Raw genomic sequence first — 16,370 nt, 5'->3', positions numbered from 1 at the left:
ACATATATTGCCACAATATTTAATATGGTAAACCTCACAGTGGAGGCAAATGTATCTCCCGTCCGGGTCTATCAGTGACTTAAGTTCTTTATATATTATACTCTTGTGTACAAGCACACTCACACCCCGTGCATGCGTTGAGAATGTTGCATGATACGCTGTACCCACCCACCATTTATTCAACACATTCTTAGTTTCTTCAACAAGGTGTGTTTCAGAGAGACAGATAATAGCAGGCTGAAGGTGCTTGAGAGAGTCAAGCACCGCCAGCCGTTTGGCAGGAGCTCCCAGTCCCCTCACATTCCATGCCACTACGTTTAGTTCAACCGCCATTGTAAAAATAGAGAAAGATGCATTTTAGCCCCCCGGAAACCACTCTACCCACACGAAAGTGCCATACATTCATACCCAAACAATCACTCCTCACATACATACATGAGACTCCCCGCCTGCCAGAAACAACAAAAAACTCTAGATATTTCCGCAATTTGCGGGAATTGGGGTCAAAGTATGTGACCCAACAATGGAGCAGTACGTAAACCAGTTTCAGTAACCACTCCATATATGTGCTCAAGCATATGCCGAGCTCCCAAAAGAAAAAAACCATGGGCCCTGCCATAACATATAGAAAGGAAAGTTGCACATAACACAAAGGGATATGGGGAGATAGGGATAGCCAGGAAAATCTAAAGAAGAGATAAAGTTCCTTCAGTCCAGTCCCCCCTCCTGGGATACTAAGCATCTCCACACATATCCCCTGCAGCATATCAGTATAAAGAATAACATTCACATATTCACATTCATCGTATTCCGCTTCCTTTGAGCCAGCGATCCAACCAGACAGCAGAGGACAAACATCACACAAGGGGTATCAGGGAGACAGGGATAGCAGAAAGAGTACATGAAGAAATAGAACGACACATATCACCCTCTCAAGAGAGGGACAGCGAGCTTCACTGCGCATCTGCCCTCCTGCGTATCAGCTATAGAGATCAGTCATCTGTCATGAAACATACTTTGATCTGCTGACATGCTGGCTTGTATTTATGACCAACAGTATAAGGGGAATCGGGGGGACAGGGATAGCTGAAAGAATACACATAGAAAGGGAAAGATAGAATGTTGGTAGCCTGTCCCTCCACTAGGAGGCAGTAAACGTCACCACATATAGTTCCTCCTGCACAATGCCTTATAGACTTGTTATGTAACTTGTAGAACAACTTTAACCAATTGCATAGGTACACTGCAATAATAATGGTGATCTGCTCTGTCCTCCCAAGTATACTCAAAATGGGAATGACTGCCAGGTTAGCTACAAAACATATCACTGTCCTGATGTCATCGTGCCACGGTGTCAGTCTCTGTCCGGCCTGCGCCTGTTAGGGCCGCGGAGTCTATTTTCGTTTTCATCCAGCCAAGCAAGGGCTGCTGCAGGCTCCTCAAAAATATGCGTGCTTCCCAGCGCAGCCACATGCAAACGGGCAGGATACAACATTGAGTACTGTATCTCCAAGGCTCTCAATCTTTTCTTAATATCCATATATTTGGCTCTCCTCTTCTGCACCTCTGCCGAAAAATCGGGGAACACAGAGATGTTATGTCCGTCCAGAGCAATACGCTCCATTTCTCGCGCTCTGCGTAGGATAATGTCTCTGTCCTTATAGTGTAGTATCCTAATTAGGACTGTTTGAGGAGGTGACCCCGGTGGCAGAGGACGGGACGGGACTCTGTGTGCGCGCTCAACTGCAAACAGGGGAGTCAAGACGTCCTTGCCAAAAGTGTTCAACAGCCATGTTTCAAAAAAGTCACTCGGATTCCTCCCCTCCACTTTCTCTGGTACTCCTATAAGGCGCACATTGTTTCGCCTCAGGCGGTTTTCTATATCATCAGCTTTTGCAGCCAGCGCCGACAGACCCGTTGCCACCCGTTTCATATCTCTTTTCATGGGGGTCACCTGATCCTCTATATCTCCCACTCTTTCTTCCACCGCTCCCATCCGTTCAGAGACTTTCTGTAAATCATGCCTGAGTAGGTTAATGTCCTCTCTCATATTCCCCATTAACAGTGTGAGGTCCTTATTGCCTTTAGCAATGGCTGTAAGCACATCCTGCAGGGTGGGGGTAGCAGTACACTGACCAGAGGCTCCAGCATCATCCTCCCCGGCTCTACCCGCACTCACCTCTGCTGCGGCCGCCATCTTGGGCGCAGGGGCCTCCGTCTCCACCGCCTCGGAGCTCGCCGCAACAGGTGCCAGCCACTCAGCCTGCGCAGACCCGATATCCTCCCAGTCGTCGGAAGGATTATCGTCACCCTGTATGCGGGCGTATTTCTTTAGCCACCCGGTAATGTCTGCCGCCGAGTCTGCCTGCAAAGATGGCGCCGGGCCGTAGGCCTCTTCACTCCCCCACCTCTCTTCGCCTTATTCTTGTGCGGGAGCTTGTTTTTCTGGCTCATACCTGCCTCAGCAGAGAGCCTAGCCGTATGCCGCCCGGTATTAGGCAAAAGAAGCAATGTTAATGGCAGGATGCCCAGGATAAACGGAGGATTATCTGAGGGAGCTCTCTGAGGCACGTCCACTCACATTGCCGGCTAAGCCACGCCCCCGTCCATGGGCACTTCTGAACAGACCGTAGCGGCAGGAAGGGAGACAGCGAGCAGGAGTTCAGGGACGGCCTGTAAAGGAGGAGCGGGGGCAGGCAATGTCAGCTAGGAGGTGGAGATGCCCGACAGAAGGTGTCCGTGGCAGCAGCGAACACAGCTCTTCTCTGCTGAGGCCTGGCAACTAGGAAGTTAATGGGGAGGGAGGTAGAAAGACCTTGTTTCGCAGCCCAGCGGGAGCTTCTTGTCAATAGGACTAAACATATTTCATCTGTCTCCTGTATATCTATTGTTATTGTTCACAAGGTAAACCAAAGCAGCACTCCAGATGAAATCAAACAAACCTGTTTGATTTCATCTGGAGTGCCGCGGTGGTTTACCTTGTCTACATAGCTGTGCACAAGTGGTCCCACAGTGCACACTGCTGGCACCCCCCCGCAAGAACTTATCTGCACGAGTGCTGCTCCCATTATACACACCATATTGTTATTGTTGGTAATTTTTTTTTTTTTAACATGGTACACTATGGAATAGTTTTCAACCCTTTAAGTTCTTTTCTTTATTTTAGTTCTTTTTGTTAAGTAATCAAAAACAAATCCACAAACTAATAGCAGGCTTTGTGAATTTCTTTTCATGTATCCAGCACACGCCAGGATGACTTCTTCATCTTACATGAGACAGATCATGACACCCTTCTGGAATCAATGTTCAAAACAGAACTTATTAGTCTACTGTGCAAAAGATATGAGGAGATGACCAAGAGTAAACTCACCCTGAACTTTGCAGACACGTTAGTATTGCCATGGTTGTAACCTGTATGATTAAAATGCACATAAATACATAGGAAAGAATGTAAGTATATTAAAAGGGGTTTCCATGTGTATCTGAGGGACTGTGAATTAGTTGAGCTTAGCATTCACAGCCCTATTAAAATAAAGCCAATGTACATATTCAGAGAAAAGTGCAGATTTAAAACCAGATAGTAAAATCTTTATCTTAAAGGGGAAGTTAAGCAAAAAAAAAAAAATCTTTCAAATCAACTGGTGCCAGAAATTAAAAAAAAATCTTCAGTCTCCTAGTACTTATCAGCTGCTGTGTGACCTCCAGGAAGTGGTGTATTCTTTCCAGTCTGTAGAGCAGGGGAGGTTTTTTTTATGGGAATCTGCTGCTGCTCTGGACATGGACAGAGGTGGTTGCAGAGAGCACAGTGTCAAACTGGAAAGAGTACACCACATCCTGCAGGACATACAGCAGCTGATAAGTACTGGAAGATTTGAGATTACAAATAAATTAAAAACCTCTGGCACTTTCTGGCACCAGTTGATTTAAAAGAAAAGATTTTTGCTGAACTAACCCTTTAACAATAGAGGAGGGGGGTTGTGATGGTCTAACAACCACATAAAGCATTGAAATCAGGGCATTAGAGACACAAAATTATTTAAAAGCTATTTATTTTAATACTGACTACAGATCTTTTAATGATACACATGGCTTGCAATAGCATGTGCATTGATTTATATAAGGGTCGCATTCTCTCCAGACTACAGCTTAGAGTAAAGAAAGAAGGCTGGGGAGGTGGAGGCACTCGAACCATTACATTCTTGAGAGGACAAGGAGACGTTGCACAGCTTAAACTCGGAGGAAAAATCCTGACAATCAGTATTGGGGATGGACTGTCCAAAAATTCCAGTAAGTGACTGCTTAGACAGAAGAGAACTGATATAAGTGCACAGAGCCGAATTAGGTGAGAAGAGGCTAATAATAATAATAATAACAATGTTATGGATGTTGTACTGCTCCAATCCAATCACAAAAATAAATGAGGCTGTGAATTATTATGAAACCAAAATGATGTTTGTTGTCTACAGTTTCTATGTAGACCTCGATGGTTAGACTACAAGATCAAGATTACTTTTTTTTTAAATTTAGGTGCATTAAAATAGTTTACCAACTTGCACTTGTCACAAATTCAATATCTGCCTCCTGACATTAGACATTGCATTTTAACACACAAGATGTATTTTTGGCATCCTTTGGCCGATTTCACACATCCATACTATACTGTCCACAATTACAGATTTGTAATTGCAAACAGTATAGTACCTTTTGACTTGAACTGACCCTTATACATACCGTACTTGTATTTGCTACGGATCTGCGATTTGTGCCACAAAGAATGCTGGCAAGCCATAATACATGCCATATATCTGCAACACAGATCCACCCATTTTAGTCAATGGGTTCACACAAATGCAGACAGGGATGGATACACATTCGAAACCTGTCTATCATTGTGGGTATGGAGTTATGGACAGGATTACTGTTGTGTGAATAGGGCCTTACACAAAAGCAACATTTTTTGTACAAACAGCTCAGCACTGAAAGAATAAAGGCTCTATTACATGGAGTGATTATCTGCCAAATCAGAATTGTGTAATGGCTGCTGGCCAACATCGTTTACTCCTTCTAATCTCAGCAAATGAACGACTATGTGTACAATTAGCAAATATTTACTGAACATTTAGTGAACGATTAGCAAGCTATGCGATCAACGACACACAAACAAGTAAACACACAAAACTATTATAGTTTAAATTCAAACTATATAATGATTTTTACACGATAATCGTCCCATGTAATAGGGCGCTTACCCTGCACGTCGGGCCCTGCTTCCATTCACATCTTTCTCTGCCCTCGTGATTCTCATCCTCTTGATCTATTAAACAGAGCAAGAATGGGTTGTCATATGTCATAATCACCTTAGGTTGTATGGAAAGGTGAATGTTTAAAGGGAACCTGGCACGCGGTGTGCCAGGGCAGAACCCGCCCAACCCCCCGGTGGAGCCCTGGATACTTACTCTTTCCTGGAAGTCCTGCTCCTGGACCCGGTCCTGGGACGGATATATCGCCGCTGGAAGCTGAGCGTGCGCTGTATGCTAATTACGAGAGATTAATCCGACGTCCATAGAAAATGACTGTTCTAGTCATTTTCTATGGATGTCGGACTCATCTCTGGTAATTAGCATACACCGGGTACAGGAGCGGGACGTCCAGGAAAGAGTAAGTATCTAGTGCACCACCAGTGAGTCCGGCGGGTTCTGCCCTGGCCAGTGTCGGACTGGGATACCTTGGGCCCACCAGAGGAAATGATCCTTGGGGCCCACCAAAGAACAAATCGGTAAAAAGCGACATACTGACCCAGCCCTATCCTGGATTCATCTGGATCTGCGACAACTCCCTTGTCCCCCACTCAGAGCAGGCTATAGAGATAGCACTCCAATGACTGACTGTATATACTGGTAGTTTGTGCCCATATGATGCAGCTGCACCCCATATAATCATTTTATTACCCCCTTCATCCTCCTGCCACCCATCATAATACTACTACCCCCTTCATCCTCCTGCCGCCCATCATCATACTACTACCCCTTCATCCTCCTGCCCTCCATCATCATACTACTACCCCTTCATCCTCCTGCCCGCCATCATCATACTACTACCTCCTTCATCCTCCTGCCCCTCCATCATCACACTACTACCTCCTTCATCCTCCTGCCCTCCATCATCCTACTACTACCCCTTCATCCTCCTGCCCACCATCATCATACTACTACCTCCTTCATCCTCTTGCCACCCATCATCATACTACTACCCCTTCATCCTCCTGCACCTCCATCATCCTACTACTACTACCTCCTTTATCCTCCTGCACCTCCATCATCATACTACTACCTCCTTTATCCTCCTGCACCTCCATCATCCTACTACTACTACCTCCTTCATCCTCCTGCACCTCCATCATCCTACTACTACTACCTCCTTCATCCTCCTGCCCTCCATCATCATACTACTACCCCCTCATCCTCCTGCCCTCCATCATCATACTACTACCCCTTCATCCTCCTGCCCTCCATCATCATACTACTACCCCTTCATCCTCCTGCCCTCCATCATCATACTACTACCTCCTTCATCCTCCTGCCCTCCATCATCCTACTATTACCTTCATCCTCCTGCCCGCCATCATCTTACTACTACCTCCTTCATCCTCTTGCCACCCATCATCATACTACTACCCCTTCATCCTCCTGCACCTCCATCATCCTACTACTACTACCTCCTTCATCCTCCTGCACCTCCATCATCATACTACTACCTCCTACATCCTCCTGCACCTCCATCATCCTACTACTACTACCTCCTTCATCCTCCTGCACCTCCATCATCCTACTACTACTACCTCCTTCATCCTCCTGCCCTCCATCATCATACTACTACCCCTTCATCCTCCTGCCCTCCATCATCATACTACTACCCCTTCATCCTCCTGCCCTCCATCATCATACTACTACCCCTTCATCCTCCTGCCCTCCATCATCATACTACTACCTCCTTCATCCTCTTGCCGCCCATCATCATACTACTACCCCTTCATCCTCTTGCCCTACATCATCATACTACTACCTCCTTCATTCTCCTGCCCTCTATAATCATACTACTACCTCCTTCATCCTCCTGCCCTCTATCATCATACTACTACCCCTTCATCCTCCTGCTCCTCCATCATCATACTACTACCTCCTTCATCCTCCTGCACCTCCAAGATCATACTACTACCCCTTCATCATAATACTACCAACACCTTTATCATCATTCTACCCTTTCATCCTCCTGCCCATCCCTCATAAAACTACCCCTCCATCATCCTTCTACCCCATCATCCTCCTGCCTCTCCATCATAATACTACCCCTCCATCATCCTCCTACCCCCTTCATTCTCCTGCCCTGCCATCATCATACTACTACCCCTTCATTATAATACTACCACCCCCTTTATCATCATACTACTACCCCCTTCATCCTCCTGCCCCTCCATCATCCTCCTACCCCATCATACTACTACCCCCTTCATCCTCCTGCCCTTCCATCATCATAGTAGTTCCCCTCTTATCCTTTTGCCCCTCATCACCATACTACCGCCTTCTTCATCATTCTCCTGCCTCTCCATCTCTATTTAAAATAAAAAAAACAGCTATACTGTATGGTTCTTCTAGTCTCCCAGTGATTCCTCTCCCTGCTCTGCATTAGATCAGTCCAGCCGTCAGGGGGCGGGGCTTCCCGCGTCGGGGGACGGTGCTTCCAGGGTGATACCGGGGACATGGCTTTGCCCCGTCTTGAGTCCAGGTATCCTCCCAGGGCTGGAGACCTGACAGCTGCTGCAGCATCAGATACTCACTCTATGGCTGTCTGGGGGGCCGCAGCTGTGGACTGTCAGTGGGAGTGGGGGAGGGGCCCACCGGAGGATCCTCCAGTGGCCCAGTCCGACACTGGCCCCAGCACACCGCGTGACAGGTCCTCTTTAAATATTTTCAACATGAGGCTGTTGGAGCCTGTAAAGGAATGATCTCTGTTCTAGAGGAGATGCAGCATAAAGTAATCTTCTGACAACTTGCTGTGAAATCAATGAACAGATCCCCTCAGATCACTCAGATTTATTTCCAAAAATTGGTTATAGGAATGAGTTGACTGAGTGTTGCAGACCAGTGCTTCTCAATTCCAGTCCTCAGGCCTCACCAACAGGTCATGTTTTGAGGATTGCCTTATTATTTCACAGGTGATATTCAGGTATTCTCACAGCTATTTTTTGTATGAGATATCCTCAAACCATGACCTGTTGGTGAGGCCTGAGGACTGGAATTGAGAAGCGCTGTTGTAGACTAACCTAAAAATACAGGCTGTTGAATAGGAGACCTCAAGAGAAAGTGTACATTTGTATCATGATTCACGCCTGCGGGTGTGAGTAAATCAGGATAAATCTAGCACAGATCTGTTCGCCTTGAACAGAAAAGGGAAAATGTTGCAAGATAAAAATTCTGTTCTTTATTTCAATGTGTCAAAATCTCATGGTACAAAAAGTCACAAGCAAGGCAAGTAAGGACACAAACAGATGCACGATCTCTTCCCCACCTTGCTGTACCCCCCCCCCCCCTGCCTACTCATCGGGCAAGTGGGTGATACGGCTGCCATACTCCAGGGAAAAGGCAAGGATCTGCACCTTTTCCCTGGTGTACGCAAGGGGCACATCCTTGATAAATCTCCCCCTAAGTTTTTATTTCTGTCTTGAAGTACACTTTCTAGAGTGTCTATATGAACACACAAAAAGAGAATAGTAGAAGTGTTCCATGGAAAATATATTAACTTAAAAAATGTTTATACCTAGAACCTACAAGAAAGGCAAGATTCCAGAACCATGGACACAGACCACCCCCAAATCGCCCAGCTCCAGCACCACCAGGTAATTCTTTAGATAAACATTTAGCCACATGATGCCCAAATGGGGCGGCCAAATGATTTTGACAACATTTAACTGAATCTGTGAACCTCTGACCGCCTACTGAGCTGAAGGCACCGCTGGATAGATATTAACGAAAGCAATCAGAATATATTTTTTGTTTCCCGAGTCTGTTTTTATTTTTATTTAAAAAAAAACCAAAACATCTTTGTTTGGGCTGTCAAAGATGCAGAACCTATTATTACCTTGGCCCTAGCGCCACTATGCCTCACCATGCTGTATACCTGCCCCCTGCATAATCGGCCAGGTACACTCTGCATTCAGCACACAAGTAAAATGTAGTGATGCTAGAGTCCAGGGGAAAAAAAGGCTCCCTCTCTTTGACACCCTTTACGGCCAAATAAAGGTGTATTTTAATGAATAAAAACAGCCATAAATGTATGTTCTGAATGCTTTCATTGATATCTATCCAGTGGTGCAAGTAGCTTGTTTAGGAGTTAGGAGATTAGCAGTTACAGATTCACTTTTATTTCAGTTTCCTACAGCAGTGCTTTTTATTATTTTATTTTTTTTATAATAATGCTTTTTATTTAAATTGACCTGTCTGTTTTGGGAGGGAACCCACACAAACAGGGAGAGAACATGTGCTAACCACTGAGCCACCGTGCTGCCCCACATAATAAAGCACACTTTTACCTTACTTTGTATGCGATACTGGAATTCTTTATGTTTTTAAAGGATTTCATAGAAATGGGGCCGCACAATTCAATACAGAAAAAACCAGAAGCCCAACGTACAGCCAAGCTAGGAAACAACCCCGAGCTCCGCCTACAGCTGCTATACCTCGACAGACTGCCGCTAGAAAAAGCCGTGCTCCCTCTGACCACAATATGGAATTCCTTAATGTTCCAGACCAAGGTGTAGCTGGGTAAGTACATTAATATATTGCATATATAAAACTCCACTCAGTGTTAAAAAAAAAAAAAAAGAAGAAGTAATTTTAGTGCTCTGCCAACTCTACAGCTTGGAACTACCCACACCATTGTTCAACTTACTATATGTAATGCATTTGATATGGTTGTTACATTATCACAAATCAATCAGGTTTGGGCTATGTTCACACTATGTAAAAACAACAGCCATATTTCCTAACAACAGCCGTTGTGCAAGCAACGACCATTGTTATGAAATATGGCTGTTGTTTTCACATAGTGTGAAAATAGCTTTAATGTGGTTCTCTGGGTGGCAAAAAAAAAAAAAAAATTAAAATACATTTACTCACCAGTAGCTGCAGGAAGAACTGAGCAGTGGGGACCAGCAAATGGGGCAATTTCTCAGTTTGCCTTTTCTATACCCCTGCTTGTATACATTAATCTAAGTTAATCAATGATAACTTTAATAGTGTCTCCCACTTTCACATAGGATATACTGTATTTCTATACGCTGTGTTTTTGCTATTAATACTTTTCCAATGGCAACTATAGGCTATGTCTCCATAGTGGGAGATAGCAGCTGTCTCATAATATAGACGGCCGCTAACAGTGACCATAACGATCATTGTTAGCAGGCATCTATGTTATGAAATGGCCGTCTTTCCCTGCTATGTTCCCAAAATGAGAACATAGCCATAGTGTAATTTAACATCTATTCCATCAATATTACTTGTTGCAATTAAAGATAAAACCATTAAAACCAACATTATACATCAAGCTATGTCCACATCAAATCCAATGTTTTTGTTTTGTCCTGCAGGAAGTGGTGTTTTCTTTTCAGTGTGACACAGTGCTCTCTGCTGACACCTCTGTTTGTGACAGGAACTGTCCATAGCAGGAGAGGTTTTCTATGGAGATTTGCTATAGCTCTGAACAGTTCCTGTCTCGAACAAAGGTGGCAGCAGGGATCTGTTTCAGACTGAAAAGAAAATAACATTTCCTGCAGGACATACAGCAGCTGATATGTATGGGAAGACTCAAGATTTTTTAAATAGAAGTAAATTATAAATCTATACAGCTTTCTGAAACCAGTTGATTTGAAAGAAAAAGATTTTCACCAGAGTACCCTAAAAGGACCCCTAAGGACGGAAACTAAAATCACCCAAATTGACCGCAACAATTTAGCATTTTCGTTTTTTCCTCCTCGTCTTCTAGGAGCCATAACTCTTTTATTTCTTTTCTTTTGTTTATTTTATTTTTATTTACAGGGCCATATCAGGGCTTGTTTTTTTCAGGAACAGGTGTACTTTGTAATGGCGCCTTTCAATCTACCATAAAATGAATGACGAAATCCCCAAAACATTATTTATGGGGTGAAATTAGGAAAAAAAAATTAATTCTGCAAATCTTGGGGTGTTTCCGTGTTAACGTAATGCGCTTTACAGTAAAACTAACATTTTATCTATAACACAGGTCAACAGCATTTTTGGAGCCAAAGATATTTCAACGAATTTAGGGTAACTTTGGGGTGCTGATTCTGAATATGTCATCAGTTTTGCCAGATTGGCTCAAGTTTTTGAGAATTTTCGTGAAATGTGTAAAAAAAAAAAGAAGACGTAATTTGCTACACGCGCATTAACTTTATTGCTATTGTCATGAATACAATAAATTTTACAAAGTAAATGTTGATTTTAGTTTATTTTAACTAGTTTTAGAAAGTAATCTTCAAAAATGAACAAGACATGAAAAAAAACTTGAGCCAATCTGGCAAAACTGATAGCATATTCAGAATCAGCACCCCAAAAATACCCCAAAATCATTAAAATATTTTGGACACCAGTAAATTTTTTTTTTTTTTGTTGACCTGTGTAATCTGTACGTAGCTTTTCTAGTGTTTTACTGTTTTATCACCAGTAGAACATATTTCTTTGCAAATAGGTATATTTAAAATGGCCACATTGTGATGGTTATAGCGCTTTTATTTTTTAACCTACGGAGCTGTATGGGGGGATCATTTTTTGCACCATGATCTGTAGTTTATTTTAGTACCATATTTGTGTAGATCGGATGTATTGAACTTGTTTTATAATTTTTTTTAATATAAAATATAATAAAAAAAACTGCAATCTTGGCGGTTTTTACAGATTTTTTGTTTACGCCATTCACCGTGCGGGAACAGCTGTGTTTTAATACATCAGACAATTACGCACGCTACAGTGTATTATATGTTTATTTATTTTATTATTTTTATGTGTTTTATTTATAAAATGGGAAAGTGGGGGTTCGGAATATAACTTACATACATTTGATCGGTAACAGTGATCATTGCTATGCCATAGCATAGCATTGATCAGTGTTATCTGCGATCACTGTACTGAGCCTGCCTGTGGAAGACTCAATGCAGTGATTGCCAATCTGATTGCCAGGGAAGAGGTAAGAGACCTCCAGCAGCCAGATAGACTGTAATAAGGGGGTCCCTGTCACTGACATTTAAATGCTACGATTGCGGCATTGAAAGGGTTAATGACGGGTGGCCGCGGGATCGCGACGGCCTGTCATTAACAGTTAATACCCAGCTGCTCATAGCAGCCGATCCTCACTCCTTGTGGCCCTACAGACCAAGATGTATATGTATGCCATGCATCACATGTGCCATGACTTTCATGCCATACATTTACATAAATTGTCGTTAAGGGGTTAAAAATGCATTGAGTCTGTACAATTGTTACAAAAGGTGAAAATAGTGTTATGCTAATAGCTGCTGCAGTAATGCCAGGTGGGAAGGGAGAGACATGGACAGTGGGCCCTAGAGATGAAACCCACCCAGCTGTCCCTACCTACTTGCCTCAACTACCCTAGGCAGTAGAGGACAAAGGTGCAGATAAACAAACCAATACAGGTAGTAAACAAACCAAGGGTCAGAACCAGTCAGGCAGCAGAGTACAAAGAAGAATAGTCAAATGGCAATAACGGAAAAGGGGGGGGGGGTAGAATAACAACATATAAGAGGCAGGAGAAAGCACTTAGCATGCTAACAGAAACCAATAGCAAGCAATGGAGTCTGGATTAGAGAACTGTTTATGGGATGCCAGGAGCCCACCCCAGGCGTGGTGGACCGGATCCTGACATCGCAGCCACACACAGGGAGGAACAGGAGAATTCCATTACCATAGACGAGGAATAGAACTAAGATTAGACTAATGCTGCGTTTACACGAAGCGATAATTCGCCCAATCGATCGTTAAACGATTTTGAAGCAACAATTTGTTTTTTATAATAATCAGCTTTTAGACGAATAAACTGTTCGAAAAATCGTAAGAAAATTCGTTAAAAAAAAGTTATTAAGCCCATCTGTTACATAGGGTGAATCTTTGAAAGACTATTACACAAAGCGATTTGCGAATTTTTAGCGAACGATGAACGACGATTTGAGAACATGTTGAAAGATCTAAATGAACGGTTTTTCGCTTGTCGCTTGATCGTTTCCTGTGTTTACACGGAACAATTATCGCTAAATGCGATTGTTATTGTGAAAATTCGAACGATAATCGTTCCATGTAAACGCAGCATTAGAACAACAAGTTCAGAGCTGAACATGTCTCATACCATACGGCTGGGGGATGGTGCAGAAGTCTGAACGGGTGCAGATGTTACAGATAGCCTTTCATTTCCAAAATCATTTGTGTTGTCTTTGTAGCAACAAATATTCCTACAAAACACTTGTAAGCAGCTAAAACAGTTTTGAAAAAAAAAAGAGAAAACTAATATCCAACTTTTTAGTATTTTTTAGTATTTTTTTTAAGGTCAGAAAACCACCTTCCTACCTACGGCTGTTTTTCAAAAATCTATTTCAGGGCACAGAGAAGAAAAAGTGTAACTCAAAGACCACCACCAGCAGTGGGTCGGCCCAAACCCCAGGCTAGGCCTGCATGCCCTCGCTGTCGAGCTATTTATCAATACATAGGACAAGATGTTGATGAACTTAGCTTTAATGTTAATGATGTAATCGACATTCTACTTGAAGGTGAGTTACATGACATGACAGTGTTGATATTTTCTGCATAAACAGGATAATATTAAATTATCTACTATATTATAAGGGATCCCATAATAGTAACTGGTTCCAGGACCACCATTGTTAGTTAATACTATTTTATCGTGCGGCCATAACTCTATGGAAAACTGATAATTGGTTCTGAAACCCTCAAAATATCAGCTAAAAAAAAAAAAAAAAAAATCACTGACTGAGACAGGACAGTGCTGCGGCTAGTAATTGGCTGTCACTCTCGAGAGTCAGCCCGCTCAGCTAATCATTGGCTGCCAGAAACTATCAAAGAAAAAGAATATGCTAAATATGCAAACTGGCACACCAAAAAAATCATAAGAATAAAAGTACTTTATTGAAGCAGGTAAAACACACTATTAGCGTACAAACTCACTGGGCGGATCCGCAGCGAGACCCGCTGTGGATCCCTGCCCTGTACACCCTATGGGCAGACAAACTTGCAGCAAGATGCACATCCCACTGCGAGTATGTTTAACATCTCGCCGGCTGGAGATTATACATCACCAGGTCCGCTGCAGCGCACTGAAAACACTGGGAGCCCAGAAGTAAGCCGGCGGGGGGTTAATGGGGTGGGCTGCGCAGAAACTCTCAGCGGTATGTCCATCCTGCTGCAAGTTTGTCTGCCCATATGTGTACAGGGCAGGGATCCGCAGCGGGTCTCGCTGAAAAATCGCAACGAGAAACTCACTGCGGATCCGCCCAGTTTGTACCTTAGGCTATGTTCACATTACGCAAGTTACGTTATAATCACAGCCGTCATTGCCGATTTGCAACAACGGCCATGATTACTACGGAACTTGCGTAGTGCTCCCATCTAAAAAAAACTGACGTCAATTTTCTGGGTCCGCTATTCATTGAATAGCAGCCGCAGAAATCTGTCAGAGCACACAATGGAGCGTGCAGCGGGGAATTGAGACGCGGGCATGCACGAATGCACCTGCATCCCAATTCATCAAGAGTACCGGCCGGGATGATCTTCTCTGACACCGGCCGTTTCGTGACCAGACCGGGTCACAGAACGGCCAGTGTCCTACGGCATGTGAACACGCCCTTAAGTAAATAGTCCCAAAGCTAAAAACACTTAAAATATAAACCATGGGAATGCCAGGTACGGTATAAACCAGAACAGAACCTCTATGCTGGTGTAGCATCTCCACTGTATAGAGCAACATAATGCAAGTTCAAGGCTGACAAAAAAAGTGTTAATCAAAGTGCATATAAGATTTGCAACTATAGAGGCATAACAGGGAAAAGATGGTACTGTCTCATGATCCCCACACTTTCCGTCTGTGCGACTGGACTAGGTAAATGCAAAAAATTGGTGCATAATTAATGTTTGTACCTGCACAGGGAAGAAAAGGAGACCATTCCTATCAGACCCGACCCTACAATCATATTGCATCTAAGTCATGTCAAAAGCTTGGCTTAACATATTTGAACCATGTGCACATTGTTGTCACTTCTGAGACCTGCTGTGCTCCCAAGATACAGCTAAGGGAGTGAGTGGCAGTACACATCACTCCCAGCAAGTTATTGGAAATGAGAGGAATGCTTTATGCTTGGTTCACACACAGTAAAATAAAAGCGAACTATGACCATAATTTTGAGTGTAAATAAAACAATGTGTGAACAGTTAAGAAAAAAAAAAAAAGGGACTGTATTTGCAAAAGCAGGTGGTAAATACTAAGCATGGTAATTATTTGACGATTAAAATTAATTACAGCTGTTATTCTATATGATGTTTGCACTGCCAGACAATTTCTCTTTAACTTCAATGGACCAAATTATTATATTTAAAATACAGCCATATTTTAACCTCAAAATTACCCTTATATTTTACCTTTATTTGACTGTGTATGAACAAAGCCACAAAGATGGACTCTGTATGCCATGGAGCCAATATTTGTCATGTGCGTGTTACACATTCAACAATTCTCACTGTCATTTCAGATGCCTCTGGCTGGTGGAAGGGACGACTTCGCGGCAAGGAAGGGCTGTTTCCAGGAAATTATGTGCAAAAAATATAATGCCAATGCATATTTCTACAAAATATGTACTAAAGAAGTACCTAATAAATGAGCATTAGATGATTTATCCCCCATTACCTACACAGACGATCTGCATATAGTTTTAATAAACGAAATAAATGAAAAACAAGCATGTGTACCTGTTCAGAGTTTAAACCTATGCCTTATAGACCGTGGTTTAAAGAATCCTGTAAAACACAGTCTATGAGCACGAAGCGTGAATAAATAGGTCAGGACACAATAGCTAAGTGAAAATTAGGGCCAGGGCCGGCCTTCAGGGCGAACGACCTGTGAGCTTGCACAGGGCGCCTCACTCCAGGGCGCCAGCTAGGGGGCGCTTCGGCAGACAGAGAGCTGCACTACCTAACTAGAAATAGAAGTTAGATGTGCTGCCTGTCTGCAGGATCGCTTCCCCCCCCCCCCAGCTGGCCGCCCGCCCGCTTCTTTCCCAGGCA

The 16,370-nt window shown here is 43.3% G+C and overlaps 1 protein-coding gene across 2 annotated transcripts in view; it reads left to right on the top strand.

The window, feature by feature from the left end:
- MYO1F (myosin IF) overlaps positions 1-15,978 on the top strand; it is a 228,107-nt gene extending 212,129 nt beyond the window's left edge. For both annotated transcript variants that reach the window (XM_069976647.1, XM_069976646.1), the window contains 6 exons: positions 3,242-3,388; positions 4,139-4,287; positions 8,819-8,893; positions 9,629-9,818; positions 13,677-13,846; positions 15,839-15,978. In XM_069976647.1, coding sequence (XP_069832748.1) covers positions 3,242-3,388; positions 4,139-4,287; positions 8,819-8,893; positions 9,629-9,818; positions 13,677-13,846; positions 15,839-15,915 — 808 coding nt within the window. In that variant the 3' untranslated portion in view covers positions 15,916-15,978. The remainder of the gene's footprint in view (positions 1-3,241; positions 3,389-4,138; positions 4,288-8,818; positions 8,894-9,628; positions 9,819-13,676; positions 13,847-15,838) is intronic.
- The last annotated feature ends 392 nt before the right edge of the window (positions 15,979-16,370 follow it).

This window comes from Dendropsophus ebraccatus, chromosome 7, assembly GCF_027789765.1.
Source record: "Dendropsophus ebraccatus isolate aDenEbr1 chromosome 7, aDenEbr1.pat, whole genome shotgun sequence".
NCBI lineage: Eukaryota > Metazoa > Chordata > Amphibia > Anura > Hylidae > Dendropsophus > Dendropsophus ebraccatus.
The sequence above is the reverse complement of the archived record's forward strand: the minus strand, read 5'-3'. Positions and strand labels throughout refer to the sequence as shown.